The sequence below is a fragment of the Phodopus roborovskii genome, unplaced genomic scaffold (genome assembly GCF_943737965.1).
Source record: "Phodopus roborovskii unplaced genomic scaffold, PHOROB, whole genome shotgun sequence".
NCBI lineage: Eukaryota > Metazoa > Chordata > Mammalia > Rodentia > Cricetidae > Phodopus > Phodopus roborovskii.
In genome coordinates, this window is record NW_026126558.1 from 5,079,615 (window position 1) to 5,103,442 (window position 23,828).

At 43.7% G+C, this 23,828-nt stretch overlaps 1 protein-coding gene across 2 annotated transcripts in view; it reads left to right on the top strand.

Annotated features, from left to right (window-relative positions):
- Abcb10 (ATP binding cassette subfamily B member 10) overlaps positions 1-23,828 on the top strand; it is a 38,866-nt gene that overhangs the window by 11,453 nt on the left and 3,585 nt on the right. The window contains exons 2-11 of one of the 2 annotated variants that reach the window (XM_051201831.1): positions 3,615-3,815; positions 4,588-4,790; positions 6,994-7,128; positions 8,802-8,948; positions 9,918-10,053; positions 12,063-12,158; positions 12,981-13,190; positions 17,508-17,587; positions 19,268-19,448; positions 22,410-22,453. In XM_051201831.1, the coding sequence (XP_051057788.1) occupies positions 3,615-3,815; positions 4,588-4,790; positions 6,994-7,128; positions 8,802-8,948; positions 9,918-10,053; positions 12,063-12,158; positions 12,981-13,190; positions 17,508-17,587; positions 19,268-19,448; positions 22,410-22,453 (1,433 nt within the window). The remainder of the gene's footprint in view (positions 1-3,614; positions 3,816-4,587; positions 4,791-6,993; positions 7,129-8,801; positions 8,949-9,917; positions 10,054-12,062; positions 12,159-12,980; positions 13,191-17,507; positions 17,588-19,267; positions 19,449-22,409; positions 22,454-23,828) is intronic. The other variant, XM_051201832.1, reaches the window with a different exon arrangement.

Consider the following 23,828-nt stretch of genomic DNA (forward strand, 5'->3'; position numbering starts at 1 on the left):
TGTTCCTTTTCATCATAGATCTTCAAAAAGTGAACACTAATAACCATAGATCTTCAAAAAGTGAACACTAATAACCAGATGACAGAGTCAATCAATTCTAGGCTATTTTGAAATGACCTCTGCCAATGCAATTAATCCAAAAATTCTTCAATTTAGCCTCAAGCAGACTTTTTGGACAAAGGCAAAAGGCAGCCACATTCTTCACCATAATATCACAAGAGCAGTCTCTAGGCCACATACTGGCATTCTTCTCCTGAAACCTTGAGCCAGGCCCCCACAGTTCAACTCAGCACACTGTCTTCCATGTTCCTACTAGGATGGCCCATTAAGCTCCACTTAAGTATTCAGCTGCTTTTCTAATCCAGAGTACTAGAGCCCATATTACTCCAAACAGAAGCATGGTCAGGCCTATCACAGCAATACCCCAATCCCTGGCACCAACTTTTGTCTTAATTAGCATTTCTATTGTTGTGACAAGTCACCATTACCATTCTTATAAAAGAAAACATTTAATTTAGGTTGGCTTACAGTACAGAAGTTCAGTCCATTATCATCATGGTGGGAAGCATGGTGGCATGCAAGAAGACGTGGAGCTAGAGAAGGAGCTGACCGTTCTACATCTGGATCTACAGGCAGCAGGAAGAGGATACCACACTGGGCATGGCTTGAACTAGTGAGATCTTAAAGCCCACCCTGTAGTGACACACCACCTCTAACAAAGACATATCTATTCCAACAAGGCTACACTTCTGAATAGTGCCATTCCCTAGGGCCAAGCATTCAAACACATGAGTCTATGGGGGCCGTTCCTATTCAAACCACCACACTGGTCCATGCTCTCTCAAGACTGTTAGAATCATCTCTTTAGCTGAAGTGTGAACATTAGGCCAAGGAGGAAGAAGCACCCATCCTCAGTAGATGGGGCCAGAGAACTCTCCCCAGATTCACCATCAGCCCTGCCATAAACCAATAAGGTTCCTATGAAGTTTGTTGTCCAGAACCAGAGAAGCCCAGAGGAGGCAGATCTACCCAATACCCAAGCTCAGCACTTCTCTTTAAATGAACGTAGGCTGTTGTTTCTTAATATTTTGATGGGAGATGTCATTCTGTAAATATGTTTCTCTTATTGGTTAATGAATAGATCCCAGGCTGGCCTCAAACTTGTGATACTCCTGCCTCTGCTTCTTTCAGCAAATCCTACCCCCGTGTGTCACCACAACCAGCTACTCTCTTTCTTTCTTGCCTTCTTATTTGCCAACAGTGCTTTATTCATTAACCAATAAGAGAAACATTTACAAAATGACATCTTCCATCAATATTCTTCTAAAAATGTTCTGTACTTGCCAGGCAGTGGTGGCATACACCTTTAATCCTAGCACTTGGGAGACAGAGGCAGGTAGATCATTGAGGTCAAGCCAGCCTGATCTACTGAATGAGTTCCAGGACAGCCAGGGTTACACAGAGAAACCCTGTCTCAAACAAAACAAAACAAAAAAAAGTTTTGTTCTCATATAAACTCTGAGGAAAGAAAAAAGAGGAAAACATCCAACAGATGTTAATATTATCTAAGACTTGTTTTTTAATCAATCATTTGTCTTTGTGTGTCTGTCTTTCTGTGCTTTAACATTACTGAGGATTGAACCTAGGATTTTACATATGCTGGGCAAGTGTTCTAGCACATAGCTACATCCAAATTTCTCTTTATTTTTGCTGGGCAAGTGTTCTAGCACATAGCTACATCCAAATTTCTCTTTATTTTGAGACAGTGTTGCATTAAGTTGCTCAGACTGGTCTTGAACTCACTCTGTAGCTGAGGTTAGCCTGGAACTTGTGAGCCTCCAGCCTCGTCCTCTAGGATATCAGCCCTCTGTCACCAGACCCAGCTCCCATGGTACATCTTGCTGAACTGTTCCAAGTAGATACCCCAAGAGTTACCTCATTCCTTATATTGGTGGCTTAATATTTATAATTTTTTGTTTGTTTCTCTGTAGCTTTGGAGCCTGTTCTGGAACTCACTCTGCAGATCAGGCTTGCCCGGAACTCACAGAGATCCAGTTGCCTCTGCCTCCTGAGCACTGGGATTAAAGGTGTTTGCCACCAAGCCCATCTATTTATAATTTTTGTTTTGTTTTGTTTTTCAAGACAGGGTTTTTCTGTGTAGATTTGAAGCCTGTCCTGGAACTTGCTTCGTAGACCAGGCTGGCCTTGAACTGACAGAGATCTGTGTGCCTCTGCCACCTGAGTGCTGGGATTAAAGATGTACACCACCAATGCCCAGCTAAATTCTTTATAGTAGGTTCAACTTATGCTGGGATTAAAGATGTACACCACCAATGCCCAGCTAAATTCTTTATAGTAGGTTCAACTTAGCCTGTTTAGGTGGGTGTTTAAGATACCAATTCTTTTGCTGATATAATTAATGCTACAGTCCCACATCCTTGAATTTATTTTTTCATACTGCATGTGGAAGTTTGTAAGCAAAATTCTCAGAAGTTTATTGCTGTTCAAAGGATCTCACTTGTTGCTGGTGTAAACTTGCTTCTTCCTTCAGTGCCGCTGTGTTCTTCCACCAGTGAGAGCCTCCTTCCTACATCTTCACCAACATTATGAGCATATAATTTTTGCCAGTTCCATGAGTAAATAACTGACTGTCCTGTGATTTTTATATTTCTTTTTGTATGGATGTGGTTGTCTGTGATGTGTGTTCTTTCTAACTAGATTTTCTCGGAATATTTTGTTTGTTTGTTTTAGCCAACTATGTAGTCATGGCTGGCTTGAAACTTACTATGTAGACCAGGCTGGCCTTGAACTCAAGAGATCTGCCTCTGTCCCCCAAGTCCTGGGATTATAGGCATTCATCACCACATCTGTCTAGAACTTTCTAATAAGCCTCTGCCCCTCTTATCTGTTGTTTAGTTACACAGTTTTTTTCCTGATTATTGTCATTTCATGCTTTATTTTCCAGAGAAATAATGAACCACATGCAAAGTGGATCCCAGGAACTACTCTCCAAAGTTTATGGGGAGAGCTTTGAAATATTAAGCATAGTCAAGAACATTAATCCAGGCACAATAGTATATACCTATAATCTCATCATTCAAGAAGCTGAGGTATATCACAGGAAGTTCAAGGCTAACCTGGGCTACATTGTGTGTTTGAAGCTAGCCCGGGCTCAGAGTTAGACCTTGTCTCAGAATAGCTTCCTCTCCCTCATACACACAAAAGATAAACTTTCCCTGGCTAGTCTGACCATCAAGCTAAGGTGTAGTTAGATGCCAAGGAATAACAGCATGTAGCAAAAATGCAGGAGAAGCAGGATCTGAAGAGTCCCGAAACCAGAAGAAGGAGGGAGGCCAGACAGATGTCCATGGTTAGCCTCAGGTACTCCTAGCAAGAAGGAACCATAACATCCTCTTGTCTAGCTGGGCACACACATTCCCCCCAGTCAAGCTTCTTGTTCTCGACCTGAAGCCATCTGGCCCTTCCTTTAGTCTGGCCCACTGATGAAGGAGGAGAAAGCCCAGCTGCCATGGCTACTGGAGGTCTGAGGCCCTTTGTGCTTGCACCTGTCCTGTGCTGTGGAGTGAGTTCTGAGTGTTGCTCCTGTCTTCCAGCTGCTGTTGGGTTTCTTGCTGTGTCCAGTGTCATCACCATGTCTGCCCCTTTCTTCCTGGGGAAGATCATTGATGTTATTTACACCAACCCAAGTACGGACTATGGCGACAGCCTGACTCGCCTCTGTGCTGGACTCACTTGTGTGTTCCTATGTGGTGCTGCTGCGAACGCCATTCGTGTCTACCTCATGCAATCTTCAGGTCAGTCTCATTAGGTTTGGTGGGGGAGAGTCATCTCAAAGATGACAGAGTCCTGGGGTAGAGTCAAGTCTTTGAGTCTCACTACTCAGGAAGAGCCTCAGTCTTCCTGAAATTGCATTCATTGGGGACACATCCCACATCCCACCAAGATTCTTTGCTTTCTTGTGGTCAGGGTTGAGCAGGTAGGAGAAGAAAGAACTGTGGCATTTCTTTAGATAGGCCTATTTACCAGGCTGGGGACTACCCCAGTGCTGGCATTGCAAAGTGCAGTTCATGTAAGGGCAGCCAGTCATGAACAAATTGGCATTCTGGGTTTGTGATGTTCCTCACATGTCAAGGAACATGTTACCTTTACAAAAAATTAAAATACATTTTTATTGTTGTTATGGTATGTTTACATTGTGCAGGCATGCATGCACATATGGTAAGGTCAGAGGAAAATGTTATGGAGTCAGTTCTATCCTACCTTTATATGGGTTTAAGGGTTCCATCTGATGACTCAGGTCATCAAGTTTGCACAGCAAGCTGATCGTCTTGCTAGCCCATGTTACCTTTATCACGCTCTCCTCTCCTTGAACCCACAGTCTATAGTTACTAACAGGAAGTTAACATGGTAACCCTGTATGAGTCCATCCCTTGCCAGGATCCACTGAGTTGATGTACTTAGTTACAAACTGGCTTTGACAACAGGCTGTATAAACAGCTTGCTGGTGGCTGCCCCATAAGTGGCAGGTGGCTGCATTTACTGTTAGCTACTGTGTTTGCTTTGCAGGTCAGAGCATTGTGAACAGGCTGCGCACCTCACTGTTCTCCTCTATCCTAAGGCAAGAGGTTGCTTTCTTTGATAAGACCCGCACAGGAGAGTTGATTAACCGCCTGTCCTCAGATACTGCACTCCTGGGGCGCTCAGTGACTGAAAACCTCTCTGATGGACTGAGGGCTGGGGCCCAGGCCTCGGTTGGTGTTGGCATGATGGTACGTCAGCCTATTCCTCTTAGTGCTTTGAGTCAGGGCTCTCAGGGCCAGGGCTTTTGAGCATGAGGGGCTCATGTTCTTGTCATTTTGTAAGCATATAGAGCCAAGATCATTGCCCCAGACTGTGGAGACATGGGTATTATCTCTCCTGGCTTATTTCTCTTGTGTAAGTGTTTATTAATCTAAAGAGTGGCCTTTCTTGAAGATATGGTAAGATCACGGTGTGAAGACAGCCAAGAATGTCAGGCCAAAGAGCCCCTTTGGGAACAAAGTGTCATGTTTAAGGGGTGCAGACCTCATTTTCTGTGCCCCTGCAAGGTGGCCTACACAGGCCCACAGCTTTTTTGCTTATCTCTGGTGGCTCAGCCCATCTTAGCTCACTCTTCAGGTAGTGTTTGTGTTCCAACCAGCCCTGCTGGCCTGAGTAACTTGTGAGCATGAGCTTAATGTTGATGGGGCAAGATTAAAAGGCAAAAGGGATGCTAGGGTTGTAATTCAGCTGGTAGAATGCTTCCCCAGCATGCACTGAGCCCTGGGTTCAATCTCCAGTACTGCATAAAGCTGGCGTGGTGGCATATGTCTGTCATACCAGAACTCATTAGATAGAGGCAGGAGAATCAGAAATTTAAAGTCATTCTTGCTACACATGCTAGTTTGAAGCTATCCTTGATAATAGGAGACTGTATAAAAAACAAACAAACAAACAAAAAAACCACACAACAGCAAAAACCAAGCAAAGCAAAGGACAGGATATAAAAAAAAAGTATTGCCAATAACTTAGCAGAATTATGATTTTTTGAGTAAGAAATAGATAAGTAATTAGTCAGTCCATCTTATAACTTCACACTGTAGTCTTCAGTGTTAACCACTGCAATTTTAGGAGACCTTAGGCCATTTATATTATTTTATGTGCAAATGAGATTTGGCACATTTTAATAATGTATTGAAGAGCCACTAGTACCATTTAAAACAATCACAACATTGTAGAATTGGGGAAGTCTAATCAGCTAATTCAAGAAGGTTCTTGTAGAGACAGACAGATCTCTGTGAGTTCAGGCCAGCCTGGTCTACAAAGCAAGTTCCAGGATAGCTAAGGCAGAGAAAACAAAACAAAGCAAAAAAAAAAAAAAAAAAAAAAAAAAAACCAAGCATTTAGGCTGGGCATTGGTGGTACACATCTTTAATCCCAACACTAGAAGGCAGAGGCAAGCAGATTTCTGTGAGTTTGAGGCCAGCCTAGTCTATAGAGTGAGTTCCAGAACAACCAGGGCTACACAAAGAAACCCTGTCTTGGAAACAACACAAAACAAAAAGGTTCTTGTTCTTTGAGGCACTGTTATGGTTAAATTGAGCAAACCTGGCCTACTGGCTCTAGGCTACTAAGCCTGGGAAACAGTTCCTCAACTCTAAACTATGGCTGTTGTATTCAGATACCTGTTTCATCTGTGTATGATTGGGGTGTTTTGGTGTCTTCTCTGACTTGCTAACCTAGGTGGGAAAACTTCTGGACACTCAGGGCTTTAGGGTGATTATAGCTGAGTTTAGAACTCATGAAGTGGTTTGACCAGTGCAGCTGAACAGGCTTCTCTCCTGAGCCCTCATTCCATCCCACCACCGCTGAAGATGTGGTCTGGCATATTAGAGCCTATTAGAATTGGCCAGAGGATATGCTGTTTACATCTTTTCTCCAGCACTTGCAGCCATAGTTCTCCTTGGTATTATGCCCACTTGGAGTTTTATGTGTTTGTTTGTTTATTTATTTATTATGCATACAGCATTCTGTCAGAAGAGGGAACCACATCTCATTATAAATGGTTGAGCCACCATGTGGTTGCTAGGAATTGAATTCAGGACCTCTGGAAGAGCAGCCAGTGCTCTTAACCTCTGAGCCATCTCTCCAGCCCCCACTTGGGAGTTTTTGTGGCTGTTTTGATTATGTGGTCTGGAACTCGCTATGTAGACAAGGCTAACCTCTAACTCATAGAGATCCTTTGCTTCCGCCTCCTCCTGAGTGCTGGGATTTAAAGGCCTATGCCATCACACTCAGTTTTGGTGTTGGGTTTTGTAAAGATTAAAGATGCCAGAAAAATCCAACCCAGACAGGTGGCATGGCTTTGAGACAGTGTTTTCCTTCCTGCACAGTAGGTCTGAGGATGTCTTGCCACTTCAAGGAACAAATGCTCTTAACTTTTGTTCTTGACAGTTTTTTGTGTCACCCAGTCTGGCCACCTTTGTTCTGAGTGTGGTACCTCCAATCTCTATCCTTGCCGTGATTTATGGGCGATATCTTCGGAAACTGTCCAAAGCCACACAGGACTCTTTGGCACAAGCCACACAGGTACTGACCTCCCATGTGTGTGTTATCTAGCTGTGAAGCTCAGAGGAACAGGCAGAATGCATGGTGTGCAAGGTGTGTTCCTTCCCAGCACCAGCACCAGGGGAACACACAACAAATGGCTTCCTTTTCTCCTAGTAGACCTCAGTACAGATGTGAAATGCTCTGCACTGGGCTCTAATCCTGACTTGCCACTTACTCCAAAGTATATCTGCTATATAACTCAAGCTTGCCTAGAACTCACTCTATAGCCAAGGCTGGCCTCAGATTCATGGTAATCCTCCTGCCTCTGTCTCCCTTACAGTTGTGAGCCTCCATACCTTGCTGGTATCCATTTCTCACTGTTTTCTGTCACTGCTCCTGGTAGGACAAAACGCTAATGTGATCAGCTGTGGTGGGACATGTCTGTAAGCTCAGCATTCTGGAGCCTGAGGCAGGAGGATCATGAGTTTGAGACCTAGAGTCCCTTTCTAGACCTTTTCATAAAAGACAAAAATAAAAACAGAAACTAATGTCCTTTGGAGAAAATGTCTTAGGTGGCACCATGTCCTTCATTAACTCAGTAAAGCAGACTGTGTAGCACTGTCTTTTTTTTTTTTCCAAAAAAAAAAATTGTCTTATTTTTAGTTATGTATACAGGGTATATGTATACATAAATGCAGTTACCCTCAGAGGCCTGAAGCGGGCATTAGATCCCCTGTAGCTGCAGTTACAGACCATTGTATAGTACCTGATATGGGTACTAAAAATAAAACATAGGTCTTCTGTAATAACATTACATGTTTTCAACAACTGAGCCGTCTCTCCACACCAGCACTATCTTTTTAAATCCAAAATAACTTGTATTGTATTTCATGTTTCAAAAAATTTTTATAATTGGAAATACAGAAATATTAAATGACATAAACAGATAATCCAAAACTCTTCAATTCGGAGTTAGTGTCATTAATGTTTTGTAGTTTAGTCTTTTTCCCTGCTGCCCTGTTACTTGTCTGTCTGTCCTTCTAAAGTGTGTGGGCACTGTGTGTGTTGGTGTATGTGTGTCTGTGTCTATGTGTGTGCACACATACATGCGCATACCCTCAGAAGTCAAAAGAGAGTATTTGACTCCCTGAAGCTGCAGTTGCAGGCAGTTGTAAGCCACTCACCAAGGTTAATGCACCCAGGCTCAGTTCCTGGAGAGGACTGACTGTGGTATCTCTCTAGCCCTGCAGTTTATATTTTTCTGACGGCAAGAGGGATTCTTCTTTGCACTCTGCTCTGTGATCATACTTGGCTATGCTTCACATGCAGCCTTCTATTGGCAGCACATTGAACAAGAGTCCCATTTTAACTGTGCTGTTGATTGCTATGTGACACTCCTCCCTTCACCATGAGTGTGTGTGTGTGTGTGTGTGTGTGCGCGCGTGTGCATGTGTGTGTGCGAGAGAGAGAGAGAGAGAGAGAGAGAGAGAGAGAGAGAGAGTGTTTTGTCTGCATGTATGACTGTGTACATGTGTGCTTGGATGTCTGTGGAAGTAAGAAGGCACCAGATCCTTTAGAACTGGAGTTACGAATGATTGTGAACCACCACGTGGGTGCTGGGAATCAAACCTAGATTCTCTTCAAGAGCAACAAGTATTCTTAACTGTGAAGCCATCTTCTCAGCCCCTTGCTATGTGTTTGAATTTTCATAGCTAGCTGAGGAGCGTATTGGAAACATAAGAACCATCCGAGCTTTTGGGAAGGAGACGATGGAACTGGAGAAATACACCAGCCAAGTGGACCAGTTGCTGCAGTTGGCACGGAAGGAGGCCTTTGCACGAGCTGGCTTCTTCGGGGCAGTAAGTAGTTCATTGTAGGCAGTAAGATTGCAAGAGATTTTCATTCTGTGGCTTTTGGCAGTAGAAATGATTTCATTTCAACCTTAAGAACAACTTGGCCTTTAAGCTGCTTTTATGGAAGAAGAGGAGAACAAGAAAGTGGAATCAGAGAAAAGTAGTGTGTATAAGAGCTGGTGCTCACCCCTGCTGTGTTCAGACAGCTTTGAGAGCCACTGGCATTGAGTATCCGTGCTTTGTGGACCTTAGGACTGTACCATGACATATGTTTACACAGGTTCCTAGGTCCTTCAGGTTTAACCTCATTTTGCTAACCCTGCTGAGGATTATATAACTTCAGTACATTCTGGAAGAAAGTATAAGAAACTGATCACAAAGTACCCAGAAGCCCGGAGTAGAAAGCCACCATGTGTACTGGGCATTCTCAGGATGCTGAGACAGGCAGATTGTTATAAGTCTGAGGCAGCCTGGTCTACACAGTGAGTCTGGGCCAGCCAGAGCTGCATAGTGAGTCTATCAAACAAACAAAAACCAGAAAAAACAAAAACTGAAACATTTCCATCTAAACTGGAAAGAACCTCTCAGAGAGACTGTTTAATGGGCTGAGAAGCAGCACCTCCAAGTAGGCCTCATTAGGGACCCAAACCACCCAGAGTGGGGAGCAGAGCTTAGAGGCAGGCTGCATCTCCAGGTGGGGAACATCTCCTCAGAGCTATGATTCATCTTCAGTTAGGGAGGCCTAGTTTTTACTCTCATCTTTTACAAGCTGAGTAGGTTGGGGACATAGCCTGAGGGGTAATAGCATCTAAGCTTTTGTGGGGATGCAGGTATTTTCTTCACTGTTGCAAATATTTCAAAACTTTTTCTGTGAGAAATTTTATGTGTTAAAAGGGAGTCAGAGGCCTAGTTTATACTTCTGTGTCCCAAGAGGCCTTTGGTACTACTGACCACTTTGTTTTCTTCTTCCTGTAGGCTGGGCTCTCGGGCAACCTGATTGTGCTGTCTGTCCTGTACAAGGGGGGCCTGCTGATGGGCAGCGCCCACATGACAGTGGGCGAGCTCTCCTCCTTCCTCATGTACGCTTTCTGGGTTGGATTGAGCATCGGAGGTATATTACACAAACAGGCTTCGAGGGTTCACTTTGAAAACTAGGCCCCACTGAACAGCCTTTCTTGCTGTGCCATTCCCTTAGGTAAAACTGAAGTTTCATGAGTGGGTGAGCGGATCCCCTGTCCCTGTTAGGTTTGGGCCCTTTTTTCTACCATAGCCCAGGGCCACAGGGAAGCCATGTTTCCCAGATTGCTGTTATGGTGTTTCCTGGTACTCAGGGGAGGAGAGGGTGGTTGGTGGGATTGGGTGGATGGAGTCCCTGAGCCTGGATAGTAAGACTTTTACATCCGTACAGGTTGCTGCCCAGAGTCTTAAACTCTCCATACTCAGCCTCTCTTCTCCCTTCCTCAGAATTAGTAATATAATTTGTCTTTTTTTTTCTTTGACAGTTTCATGCATACTATGTACCTAGTACATTCTATTTCCCCAACCCTGTCTTCTCCGCCTTCTACCCCTCTCAGCTCCTCTTCTCTATAAATCTCTTCCCCACACTCATGATTTTCTGTTTTGTTTTGTGTCCCATTGTGTTTAGCCTGGACTAACAATATGGCTCTGGATTTAGAACTAACTACCCATTGAGCTTGGTAGGCTCACCACTAGGTAACAGCTGAAGACAATGACTCCCTCTTTCCCAGAATCTCTGGGTAGCCAGAAGTTCAGCAGTGAGCGGGGAGGACCCTGTAGGACCCTTTATTGTCCCTTGCAGGGCCATTCTCATTCAGGCCTAGCATCTGTAACCCCAGCTCCTGTGAGTGAGTGTATGCTTGCAGTGGCATGTCACACCTGGAAGATGGCATTTCACAGCCCTTCCTGCCATCTCCTTGCTCTAACACTCTTTTGGCCTATTCTTTGGCCAATGTTTCTAAACCTTAAAGCGGGTGATATACAGCCCTGTTTAGGGCTGAGCTCTTGACTGAATCTCTCTCACCAAGTCTCTGTATTCACTGCTGTTCGCCACATGGAAAGGTTTCTTTCAGAAAAGCTGAAATTAATGCTTGTCCATTGGTATATAAAAATATTTAAATATAAATATTGAGTTTTTTTATTGAGATTCTTACTGTATAACACAGGCTGGCTTTGAAATCTGCTCTTCTGACTCAGTCTTCTGAGTACTGGGATTACAAATGTTGACCACCGTGCTTAGGCTTTAGACTTTTTCCCCCTTTTGAGTCAAGATCTCTATGTAGTCTTTGCTATCCTGGAAATTGCAATGTAGATCAGGCTGGCTCACAACTCACAGAGGCCTTAGAATTCTTTTTAAAAAGCAATACTGTTACATTTACAGAGATTGCCCTCACCCCAGTTTTGGGTCAGTCATTCTCTTCACCAGAGTGGTCCATTTGTTACACAGTTGCTGAGCCTACATTGACACATTGTTGTTATCAAAGCTAGCATGAGGTTTAGCTGGAGGTGTTATACTCGTACAGTGTGTGGATTGGACACCATGATAATATCACAAAGGAGTCTTTGCTGCTCCTTGTGTTTCCACTCTCACCTCTGGCATCCACAGATCATTGTTTTACTACCTGTGCAGCTTTGAAGTTTTCAAGTGTCATGGGGATGCAATCAGTAAAGCACACAGCCTTTTCTTGCTGGTTTATTTCACGTATGAATGCCCATTTAAGATTCTTCTATGTTTCTCATGGCCTAATAGCCCTTGTAGAATCTTTTTTTCTAGGGATTTCAGTTCACATGGGGGTCACCCCGCCCCGTGAGGCACTTGCTGTGCTGACTGAGGAGGTTTCTTCCTTGCAGTACTATGACTTCTTGTGGTAATCAGTGTGGTCACAGCAGTTCCCCTTTCCTTATTAGCAATCTGTGAAACCTGAGAAAGAGAAACTGTAGGAGAGCTAGGGTAAAGGTGGCCGGGTGCAGCAGCCAGCAGCCTCAGCTCCTTTAGTGAAAGTAGCACATTTCATGTTGGTAGCTGCAATTGCCAGGACTCCTCAGGACAGGAGGAGCCTGTGGCCTTTCTTGTCAGCTAATGATAGCTCTTCTTGTCTTCAGGTCTAAGTTCATTCTACTCCGAGCTGATGAAAGGCCTGGGTGCTGGTGGGCGGCTCTGGGAGCTGCTGGAGAGACAGCCACAACTGCCTTTTAAAGGTGGGTCTGAGGTGGGGATGTTCTTTGCTGGGGTTTTAAGACACAATCTTTGGACAGTTAGATCAGTGTTATGCCTTCCTCAGAGAATGGTCCACTGCCAGGAGGTGGCCTCTACTCCAGAGCAGGGAGAAGAAGGTTAAGGAGTCCCATGGGACACTGGTGGGTACACTTCAGGAATGTTCTGGAAATGTGGGGCTGATGACATTGCATGTGCTCATGCACCTGCAGCCCGTCATTACCACCAAGGGCAGGATGGCAACTAGTAGGCCTGGTATGAGTAGGAACACACAGGTGGCTTTCAAGAAACTTCCTTAGTGATTTTGAGGTTTCCAAGAGGTTGGAGGAAGATGAATAAAAGGCTTCACATTTCTTGACATTTGGGAGTGATTTGGGAATGCTGCTACTAAGTGGCAAGGGCCATCTCCTCCTTCCTTGTAATCAGCTTCCCTCAAGCCCTGGGCCTAGACCACCTGGAGGAGATGTGGGAGGAGGGTGGCCATAAGTAGCAACACATAGCACTCAGGGATGCCTTCATGATGCTAGGTGCTTGCAGTGCAGTGACTAGGATCGTGGTACTGCTCAGTATAATAAAAGCTAGGGCATAAAACCCAGTGATAAGTGTCATGTGTAATCTGTATCATGCCAAGGTCATACTGGGGCTAAATAAACCTTTGACCCTCATGGCTGTCATGCACATAGGCCTGCTCCCGCAGGATGAACTGTGTTGGGGAAGGACATCTGTTTCTGTTCACTTCAGACAGGCATGTTCTGCCATAAGCTCCATTTTTGCTTTATCTCTCTGCATTCTTTCTTGTGTCTCAGAGGGGACTGTGTTAGATGAGAAGAGCTTTCAGGGTGCTCTGGAATTCAGAAATGTGCACTTCACGTACCCTGCTCGGCCAGAAGTGTCCGTGTTCCAGGATTTCAGTCTTTCCATTCCATCTGGATCTGTCACAGCACTGGTTGGCCCTAGTGGTTCTGGAAAATCAACAGTTGTCTCACTCCTGCTGCGATTGTATGACCCTGTTTCTGGTAGGTGGTTAATGATACTGTGGACAGAGGCATCCCTGAGTTGTTTTTTTTTTTTTTTTTTTTTTATCCTTCTGTTGCCTGCTCCCACCCCATGCCTAGGAGAGATCACACCTGGAGGAGACTTGTAGTATAGTGGTCTGGTGACACAACACTTCTCTACATTCTTACTGTTGGATGTAGGCCAGTGTCTTAGTTAGGGTTTCTATTGCTGCAAGAAAACACCATGACCAAAAAGCAAGTTGGGGATGAAAAGGTTTATTTGGCTTATACTTCCTCATTGCTATTCATCATCAAAGGAAGTCAGGACAAGAACTCAAACAGGGTTGGAACCTGGAGGCAGGAACTAATGCAGAGGCCATGGAGGAGTGCTGCTTAATGACTTGTTCCCTCTGTCTTGTTCACTCTGCTTTCTTATAGAACTCAGGACCACCAGCCCAGGGATGACACCACCCACAGTGGGCTGGTCCCTTCTTCATCAATCACTAATTAAGAAAATGTCTTCAGCTAGATCTTATAAGGGCCTTTCTCAATTGAGGTTCCTTCCTTTCAGATAACTCTAGCTTGTGTCAAGTTGATGTAAGACTGGCCAGGAGAGTTAGTAGGACTGTGCCTAATACTACCCAATAAATAACTTCCAGTGCCAGTAGCCCAAGGTGCTGTGAAGTGTTCATACCCACACTAGAACACTGCTCTGCCATGTGTTGAGGTAATGGCTGTCTTCTGATGCTTCTGCTTCCAGACTGTTCCAAGACTGTGTTTGTTTTGTTGTTGTTAGATTTTTAAAGACAGGGTTGGCCTGGAACTTACTATGTGGATAAGGCCAACCTTACATTTGTGGCAATCCTCCTGCCTCTGCCTCCTGAGTGCTGGGATTCTAAGCATGCACCACCATGCCCACTCCCTTAGTTGTTTGTAAATAGTTAATTTGTTGACCGAAGGGTTCCCCTTTCATGTGGTAGTGATGCTGCTAAAATGCTCTGAACTAGAGCTGGGCGATGGTGGCACACACCTTTAATCCCAACAGACCGGATCTCTGTGAGTCCAAGGCCAGCCTGGTTTACAAAGCTACACAGAGAATCCCTGTCTTGAAAAAAAAAAAAAAAAAAAAAAAAAAAGTTCTGAACTAGTAGGTTTTTTTCTGTAGGCCAGCCTGGCCTTAAACTCACAGAGAACTGCCTGTGCCTGCCTCTGAGTACTGGGATTGTGTGTGTGTGTGTGTGTGTGTGTGTGTGTGTGTGTGTGTGTGTGTAGTTTCTTATATTTCCTGACTGCCTGTGTGTAACGAGTATGGTTTTTCTGCCTGCCGCCGCCCGGTCTTGTCCTGCCAATGCGCCAGCCCCAAATAACACACAGAGACTCTGTATTTGATACAATGCTATTGGCCAGGTACTAGTTTCTTATTGGCTAGCTCTGCCTTAGTTATTAACCCATTTGTGTTAATCTATGTATGTCCACGCGTTCTTCTTACCGGGAGCCTGCGGCCGCATACTGCTCTCTCCAGACTCTCCATCTTGACTCCTCCTTGTCTCCTAGTCCCTCCTATCTTCCTTTCCTATTGGCCAACAGTGCTTTATTTATTAACCAGTATGAGAAACATATACAGAATGACATCTCCCATCATCTCCTCTTTTCTGTCTAAATAAAAAGAAGGGTTTTAACCTTAACATAGCAAAATATATTATACAACAGTTATCAAGTAAGAATCACACTTAACAGTATTTAGTCCATTAACATTCAGCAAGATTTGAAGAAAATATTCCATCATCTATTTTATCTTTGTGTGTCTAAAGTCTAAGTAACTTATCTTTAATCCTAACTAATGAAAACTATAACCATAACCATCTGTCTTTAACTCCTTCAAAGACCACAGAAGGAAAATATATGCTTTAGAAATGACAGAGACATCTTGCCTTTTTAGTCATCTGAAGTTTTTTTGTAATCTTTCATCTTTAGCCCATAGGCCATAGTGTGTCTGACCGACTCTTTAGTAAAGCAGGAAACTTTAAAATGTCTTTTTGTATTGGCAGTTTGTCAGTCACTTTTCTCTGTGTCCTGCATACTGTCTGGCAGACTCTTTCATGAAGCAGGAACTCTGTAGTAATGTCCATCTTGAATCAGCAGTCACTTTTTTGTAGGTCCTGCATGTCCAGTTTATACAGCATCAAGTCAAACAGTCCATACAAGAGTAGTATTTTGTCTAAATGGCTAGTCTTGCCATATTGGAGGCAAACTTCATAATGTATTTTTTTGATGTCCATCTTTCTTTTTGGTGCAGGTGGTATTGCCAAGAGCAATTATGTCTCACTGTCACGAAAACCCTAAACCACTTTAAATGCCATATTCTGTAGGTCTTTGAAAGGTTTGAAGAATGCCTATTTATCTCAAATACATCTCTGTGTATCTTGAAAACCTAACTAACTTAAGTCTAAGTTTTGACTATCATAGGTAATTATCTATAATCTGTAGTACATTATACAATATTTTTTGAATGAACTATATAAACACAATACCTAAACAAAAGGAGAAATATATACATCACAAAATTGACCTTAAATTGTATCAATAAATGAAAATCCATTACAAAACAAAGTATTCATATCTATATCATAATCCCCTTTTTACCTTTAAAAAGAATTGGCTGTGATCATTAACCATTTATAACCAAGTCCATTTAAATGAAAACAAACATTTATAAACAATATTTGGGAATTTGGGCGTTGACATCTCCCATCAGCCTGTGCCTGCCTCTGAGTACTGGGATTGTGTGTGTGTGTGTGTGTGTGTGTGTGTGTGTGTAGTTTCTTATATTTCCTGACCCCTCTGTATGCTCTTGCCCCAAAACCCAGTTTCCATTCCCCAACTCCAAAGTTCTAATTTAATAAAATGCTGACCATGTAACTCTTTGGTGACACTGGGGTCTATCCGACAGCATCAAAGCCACACTCCAGCACAGCAGAGTAGCTGTGCAATGCCTGTAATGATGACAGATCTAGGACAGCATCTTTAGGGCAGGGGTGCTAGGATTAAAGGTATGTGTCACCACTACCCAGCTACCTTTTCTTTTCTTTTGTAATCTATCATGCACTTTATTGAATGTGCAGGGCTTCACCTCTATGGCAAGCACTCTAACCCCCTGAGCTATCTCCCAAGCCCAGATATTTTCTTAATAGACTTTCCCCAGTTTGGTCTGTGTTTTCTTCTCTTTTCTTTTTTTGACACAGAATCTTATTGTGTAGCTCTAACTGGCCTGGAACTCACAGAAATCTGCCTGCATCTGTCTCCCAAGTGCTAGGATCAAAGGCATGCACCACCATGCCTACCTATGTTTTCATTTGGATTATACCCCCATTAAGAGCAAAAGTGCGTTATTTTATATCTTTATCCCTTTTTCTGCCTAGAGTACATGATCTGTGCGTGAGCTTTAATTTTTGGATTTAGAAAACAAATATGACACTGTATCATTCATTCATAGGATATATGTATTTATGTTCTGCATAATCTTAGATGGAGTGGCAAAATAGACTCTATTTTAAATTGCAGAACATTTATAGAACTCCCCCCTGGAACTAGGCCTTCATGGTCTCTTCTGATACTGGCATGATCAGGAGACTATAGAGTCAGGAGGCTGCCTGTGTACTGCTCTGTCACACAATTTTCTTTGGGATCAAGGCTCTGCATAAGACATCAGATTCATAGGACATCAACATTACCAGGTAGCTCAGCTTGAAGCAACCTACAGACTCAGGAAGGAATTCCTAGTCTGAGACATCCCAGAAGATCATCCGTCTTGCTAAGAAAGTCCAAACCTTGTTGGTTGTTGTTGTTTTTTGCTTTTTTTTTTTTTTTTGTGGTTAGGATAGAACCCAGGCCTTTGCATATGCTAGGAAGTCCTTCACCACTGGCCACACTCCAAGTCCCAAGTATGTTTAGTTTTTGAAAATCGTCTGTGGTTTAGAAATGTGGATCAGTTGGTTGATTGCTTGTTTCATGTGCATAAAAATCTGGATTTGATTGCCAGTACAGCATTGGGGGAGAGGTGTCAAATCAGTATTTGGCACACTCCTATAATCCCAGGTAGGAAAAGGATTGGAAGTTCAATATTATTTTTGGCTATATTCTTGGCTACATAGTGAATATGGAGTTAACTAAGCTACAGGAGATCTTTTCTAAGAAAGAGGGGTGTGGGAGAGGGAGAGACAGACAGACAGAGACATAGAGAGGTAGAAAATACCTAGGATTTCCCCACCAGGTCCTTTTTGTGTTCACTTTGGTTATGAGCCCTCACCTGTGGTGACCTCTTGCCCCACCCTCCAACAGGAACAGTCAGTCTTGATGGCCACGACATTCGTCAGCTAAACCCCATCTGGCTGAGATCCAAGATTGGGACAGTCAGTCAGGTAAGAAGGCAGAGTTGAAGCAGCTTTTGCTTTTCCCTGTCTTTCTTTTTTTTTCTCTCTTTTCTTTTTTGAGACACGGTTTCTCTGTATAACAGTTCTGGCTCCTGGCTGGAATTCTGTAGATCAGGCTGGCCTGAACTCAGAGATCCACTTAACTCTGTCTCCCCAGCACCAGGATAAAGGTGTGTGCCCCTGGTTGTCCTGGAACTCACTCTGTAGACAAGACTGGCCTCAGACTCACAGAGATCTGTCTGTTTCTGCTTCCCAAGTGCTGAGATTAAAGGGGTACACAACCATCTTCCTTTGCTTTTTCTTGATCACATGTTTCTCAGGAGAAGAACAGAGGCTTCCAGATGGATCACACCGGTTCCACGCACAAACTGCTGGCTATGTCCTGAAGACTCAAAACACTTCATCAGTTGAAGTGCTGACTTTTTATCGTGGTTTAATAAGGATCAGGAAAAACAGGCTGAATAGATGTTCATTCAGGGAGAAATAACAGAGCCAGATGAACACCAGCAGGTTCCTTGTCCCAACGATACCTCTGGATGCTTTCTGTCCCTGTCCAGCAAGCAAGAGAGCGCTCCAGGGGCCCCTTTCCTAGACCTAGTTCCCCCAGGTCACCTCTGCCCCTGTCCCCACCCCCAGTGGGCGTGGTCAGCGCCACAGGTGCGAACAAAGTGACTATCTCACTACAACTTTTTATTGAGAGCTGAGCCTGATGCTGCTTTGCGTGTAGAGGGTCTGCGGTGGGGAAGGGGGACTTGCGGAAGCTCTCACTGTTCTTCCCAGTTCCCATGCATGTGCATGGAAGCCAAGCGTGGTTCCTTTTCATGAAGCTGCTTGCTCCAGACTGTGTGGAGGACAGCACTGTACTACGACCAGTTTCTCTTACCATAGTGCACCCTGTAGACACATTCACACCTCCCATTTTTGCACTCTGATACACTCCTCTACTAGGATGGATGGGTGGTACAGCCATCGGCACTGCCATAGGTGGTAGTGTGCAGAGGCAAGACTAGGGGCAAGACTAGAGGCTGGTGTGCTTCACAGTGCTGCGTCAGGATGCTGTGGCGGTGTCTGGTTGTATGTCAGAAAGCAATGGATTGACTTTCTCTGTAATGGAAGGTAGACAGTTGGACTTGAGTCTTCCAGGCCTTGCTAGCCCTAAGGAAAGTGTTGAGATTGACAAGGTTGCCATGGGCCAGCAGTTGTGGGCACCCATCTTGGGGTCGCCTTTCCACAGTGTGGTGAAGATGTCAGATCAAGTTGGTCTTGTTCATGGTAAACTGGTCCCTTTCTAAGAAAACACTGCATTATTTGTTTTGTGATATGGGTGTGTGCACAAACCTTGGTGTGCATATGGAGGCCAGGTGACACTTTAGGGGATTTGGTTCTCTCCTTTCACGGTGTAAGTTCTGGGGATGAACTCATTGAACTGAGGTTGTCGGGCTTGACAGCAAGCACCTTTTACCTCCTGAGACTTTTTGTGGGCCCCTAAACTGGAACTTTTTAAATTGGCTGGGTGAGGTTGTAGAAGAGCAGGACCTCCAGGCAGAGCCCTGTTCTGTGAGTGTATGTCACTTTTGACTGAGGCCTGTCTTCAACTCCTTGATACCCATGGTGCCTACCTGAAGTTGGCTGAAATTTCTGACAGATGTGCTGTATTTACAATTCTAGGAGCCAGTCCTGTTTTCCTGCTCTATCGCAGAAAACATTGCCTATGGTGCTGACAACCCATCCTCAGTCACAGCCCAGCAGGTGGAGAGGGCAGCAGAAGTGGCCAATGCTGCGGAATTCATTCGTGGCTTCCCACAGGGCTTCGGCACTGTGGTCGGGGAGAAGGGCATCCTCCTGTCAGGTACGTGGTTCTTGTATTTTACTTACTCTCTTACTCCTGTCAGATGTGTAACAGAAGAACTTACTCCAGGAAATTCTCACATGTTTCCCAGTGCACTGTCATTTGTGGATGAGGTTTTCATCCTTACAGCTTAGGAAAATCACTTCATCCTTTGTGAAAAGGTGTGTTTCCTCCCAAAGCTCTCCTCAGGACTGCTGAGTAGTACCCAGTGGCAGCAAGCCTGACTCCATCTGAGAAGAGCTGTGCTCTGTAGCCTGAGGCTATAGGGAATTAAAGGAAAGGAGACATGACAAGGTGGAAGATGATGACCTGCCCAAGGAAAAGGAGATTATCCCAAAGAGGCCCAGTATCTAAAGTTGTCTTAGTTACTATTATATTTCTGGAAAAGATACCATGACAAGGCAACCTGTAATTAGGGGCTTGCTGAAGGTTTCAGAGGGCAGTGCGTTATCATCATGGTGGGGAACATGGTAACAGGCAGGCAGGCAGGCAGGCAGGGTACGGAGAAGTAGCTGGGAACTTTATATCCTGATCCAAAAGAGAGGGAGAGAGACAGAGAGAGAGAGAGAGAGAGAGAAGAAAGAACAAGATGAAGTGGTTTGGGCTTTTGAAACCTCAAAGCCTACCTCCAGCAACACTCCTCCAACAAGGGCACCTTTTAATCCTCCTAATCCTTCTCAAACAGTGCCACTCCCTGGCATTCAAATATATGAGCCAATGAGGGTCTTTTTTATTCATATCACCATCTTTAATGGTGATCTATCACCTCTGTCAAATATGATGCTGGTTTATTTATGTGTGTGTGATGAAAGAGATGGAGCACTGGACCTTGAGCATTGTAGAGAATCATTCTACCACAGAGCTACACTCCTAGCCTGTGCTTATTTCCCTAATGAACTCTTGAAAAATGTAAAGTGCATTCTTCACGAAAGATCTTTGTGAAAAGACTGTGATCCTTATGTCGCCTCTGGGCCAAAGCCTGTTGAAAGGATTTATCTCTGGGAGGCATAGTTGACCATTCCTTGACATCTTCAAGTCCAGCAGACAGCTTTGCACTGTGGGTACCACATTCTTGGGGGAAAGGGAAGCTTGTTCTGACTTGCTGTAGAACATAAAGTAGGACCACCTGTAGTGGAACTAAACCGAAGCACATTTTTGTTTAGACACTTATTTTTTTTTTTTTAATGTAAGTAGTAAAATGTGTTTCTTCTAGAGGTTCTGAACTTTCACTCTCTAAGGCATCTGGTGGCTTGATTGGCAATAGTCCTTTCCAACTCTGAGGTTAGAGCACAGAGGATAAATGGAACAAATTATTTTGCACGATTGAAATAAAAATCAGCAGGAAGATTTTTTTTTTGGTGTTTTAGATAAATATCATGGGAGATTCACCATAACATGGAGTTCATCTTTCAAGCAAGTCTCCTGTTCCCTTTGAATTATTTCTGCATGTTTTTACATCTTAACAGGATTCTCATGCTTCATTTTGCAGTTGAGGAAGCTACAGGTCCTTCATTCTTTTTGTTTTTTGAGCCACAGTGTCACTGTAGAGTCCAGGTTTCCTTGGAATGTTTCATCTTCCTGTCCTTTCCTGCAAAGTACTAGAACTATAGGTGTATACCACTGCACCCAAATGCTTTTGCAGTTTTAAAGGAATAGATAATTACAGGTTTTTAGTTTACTAGTTGGTGTGAAGACAGCATTCCAAGAGATCATTAGTTGGAGACAACATTCCAAGAGATCATTAGGTTCCTTCCCTAGGATGCTCCAAAGACCATTCTGGGGCACTCAGTTACTTCAGAGGGCCAGACAGAGGTTTCCTTGCATTCCACGATGGCTCCATGTTGAGTATGACACCTCAGCATCTGTTGAATGTGATGAACACCTGGATGAAGTGATATGCTACCTAGCATCACCATGGATAAAGTTGTTTCATCCATGGTCAACTTGAAAGGAGTGCTGTTAGCAACTGAAGTAGAATTGAGTTTCATTAGACAGCCCACATCAGGAGGTGTGAGCCTCTGGGAGTTTTGGCTGCTGGAAGATGGGGTACTTGAAGGAAAGAGCCCGATGCAAGGCAGATGGGAATGGCTAGATTGCTTGTTTTAAGCCTGCATCTTAACACTCCACCTGTTCCCTGGCTTTGAGGGGAATTTGGGCTTAAAAGAAAAGTGGACTAAAGTGACTTTCCTGGTTTGTAACCTACAGATTCATGTACATATGAAACTGCTTTGGGGCAAAGAGTCAGAATACCACAGGAAGAGAAGGACTAGAGGCTGTGTGCCAACAGGGAGCAGTGGAGATGGGCACCCAACACCACTGGTTCTCTTTGCTTTCAAGGAGTTTCAAGTTCTCTCAATGTGCTGGCCATCATGTTAGGAGGAATGTGTGAGCCAGGGCTGGAAGTGAAGACCCCCACGTCAGTGTAGGTGTAGGATGCTCCCACTGCCAGCTCTGTCGCTTCACACTGCCTCAGGGGTTTTGTGGTGGGTTTCGTTGTTTTATTGTTGTTTTGCTTTTAATACACGGTCTCACAATGCAGCCCTGGCTGGCCCAGAACTCACTACGTAGACCAGGCAGGCCTTGAACTTGCAGAGATCTACCTGCCTTTGCCATCAAAGTGCTAGGATTAAAGGTTTGTGCCACCATGCCTAGCTGTGCCTCAGTTTTTAATCTGTAAAAATGAAAGTAATTATAGGTCTGCCTCCAAGAATGATTGTCATAGGTTAACATGCCACATGCACTTAGAAAATGTCCTTTATGAAGGAAATCCTCAGTATATGTTAACTATGGTAATTGCTCATATTTTTCTATTTAGTAAGTATGTTTAAAAAACAAACTTCTGTTGTCCTGCCTATCTGTTGTGGTTAAATGGAAGAAGTTGCCTTCAAATAGTCATTTGTGTAATTAGAAAATTTGCTAAGAATTTTCGTTACGCTTACCTTTACTATCTGTTTCTGTCAGGTGGGCAGAAACAAAGGATCGCAATAGCCAGGGCCCTGCTGAAGGTAAGAAAGCTGACTATTGATGACTTAACAGTTTCATCTTTATTTTTTCCTGGGTGTGTGTGTGTGTGTGTGTGTGTGTGTGTGCATGTATAATATATATATGGCTGATAATCTGGTAAGTTGGGAGTTATACTGAGGACTCATTGTCCAAGTATTTGTCATATTTGAGAAATTTCTCAAGAGTCCAAAATTGAACAAATGGTCTTTTTACCTAGAAGAATCAATTGACTAGTGACTGATTATTAACAAAATGTCAGAGTGGTGCTTATATGTATGCCTAACCTTTCCTCAGTTGTTCTGATGAACAAGATTTGAAGCCTTAGGCAGACAGACTCCAGCCAAGAGCAGGAAGAACCTCTTATGGGGAGCCAGACATTCTTTTAGGAAGCAGCATCTTATGGGACAGTGGTGATTGTGGTTCATGCCTATAATCCCAGCACTCAGGAGGCAGAAGCAGGCAGATCTCTTAGTTTGAGGCCAACTTCATCTACGAAGCAAGTTCCAGGACAGTCAGAGCTGTTACACAGAGAAACCCTGCCCCAGAACCCCTGTCCCCTGGTTGGAGGGGGAGGGGGACAGAGCAACATCTCCCCTTGTTACTCCTCCGCATATAAGTGATTTCTAATAGCATCATGGAAGTATGATTCCGTAGGATACCTGTTTAAATGTACTTTGTAGTGACTTTTAGTAAATACACATTTTGTCTAGATTTGCCTTTCTGGACAGTCCAGACAGTGGAAACAGACAGTACATGGCTCCATTTCTGCTCATAGCACTCTAAAATGTCTGCATTCCCTGTGTTGTTGAGAACTTTCTTTTTCTGATGCTTAATCAATGAGCTGTAATGTGTCTTGGTTGATTTGAAAGTTGTAATATTTGAACATGGCAGGTACCTTTTGTTGACACATTTCATTTCTTACAGATAGATTCTTAGGAAAAAAGCTAGAATTTGATGTATATATTGATTCAATTTTACTTTTTTTTTTTTTTTTTTGCACTATGCATTAGTTTGCTATTCTTAAGCTATTGGGAGGACTTAGAGATAGCTGAAGACTGAACTTGCTGGTTTCAGCTTCTCTGTTTCCTGACAGACAAGAAGGTAACAATGCTTTAAGCCAATTCCATATAGTGATTTCAGTGACAGTGGCTTCAACTTGATGCAGTCACCTCCATCATACACTCATGCAGGTATTTAGGAACAGGTTCTCTTTATTAAGATTTGTTTTTGCTTTTTTTTTTCGAGACAGGGTTTCTCTATGTAACAGCAGCACTGGCTATCTCACTCTGTAGACCAGGTTGGCCTCAAACTCAGAGATCTGCCTGCCTCTGTCTCCGGAGTGCTGGATTTAAAAGTGTGCACCACCAACTATTATTA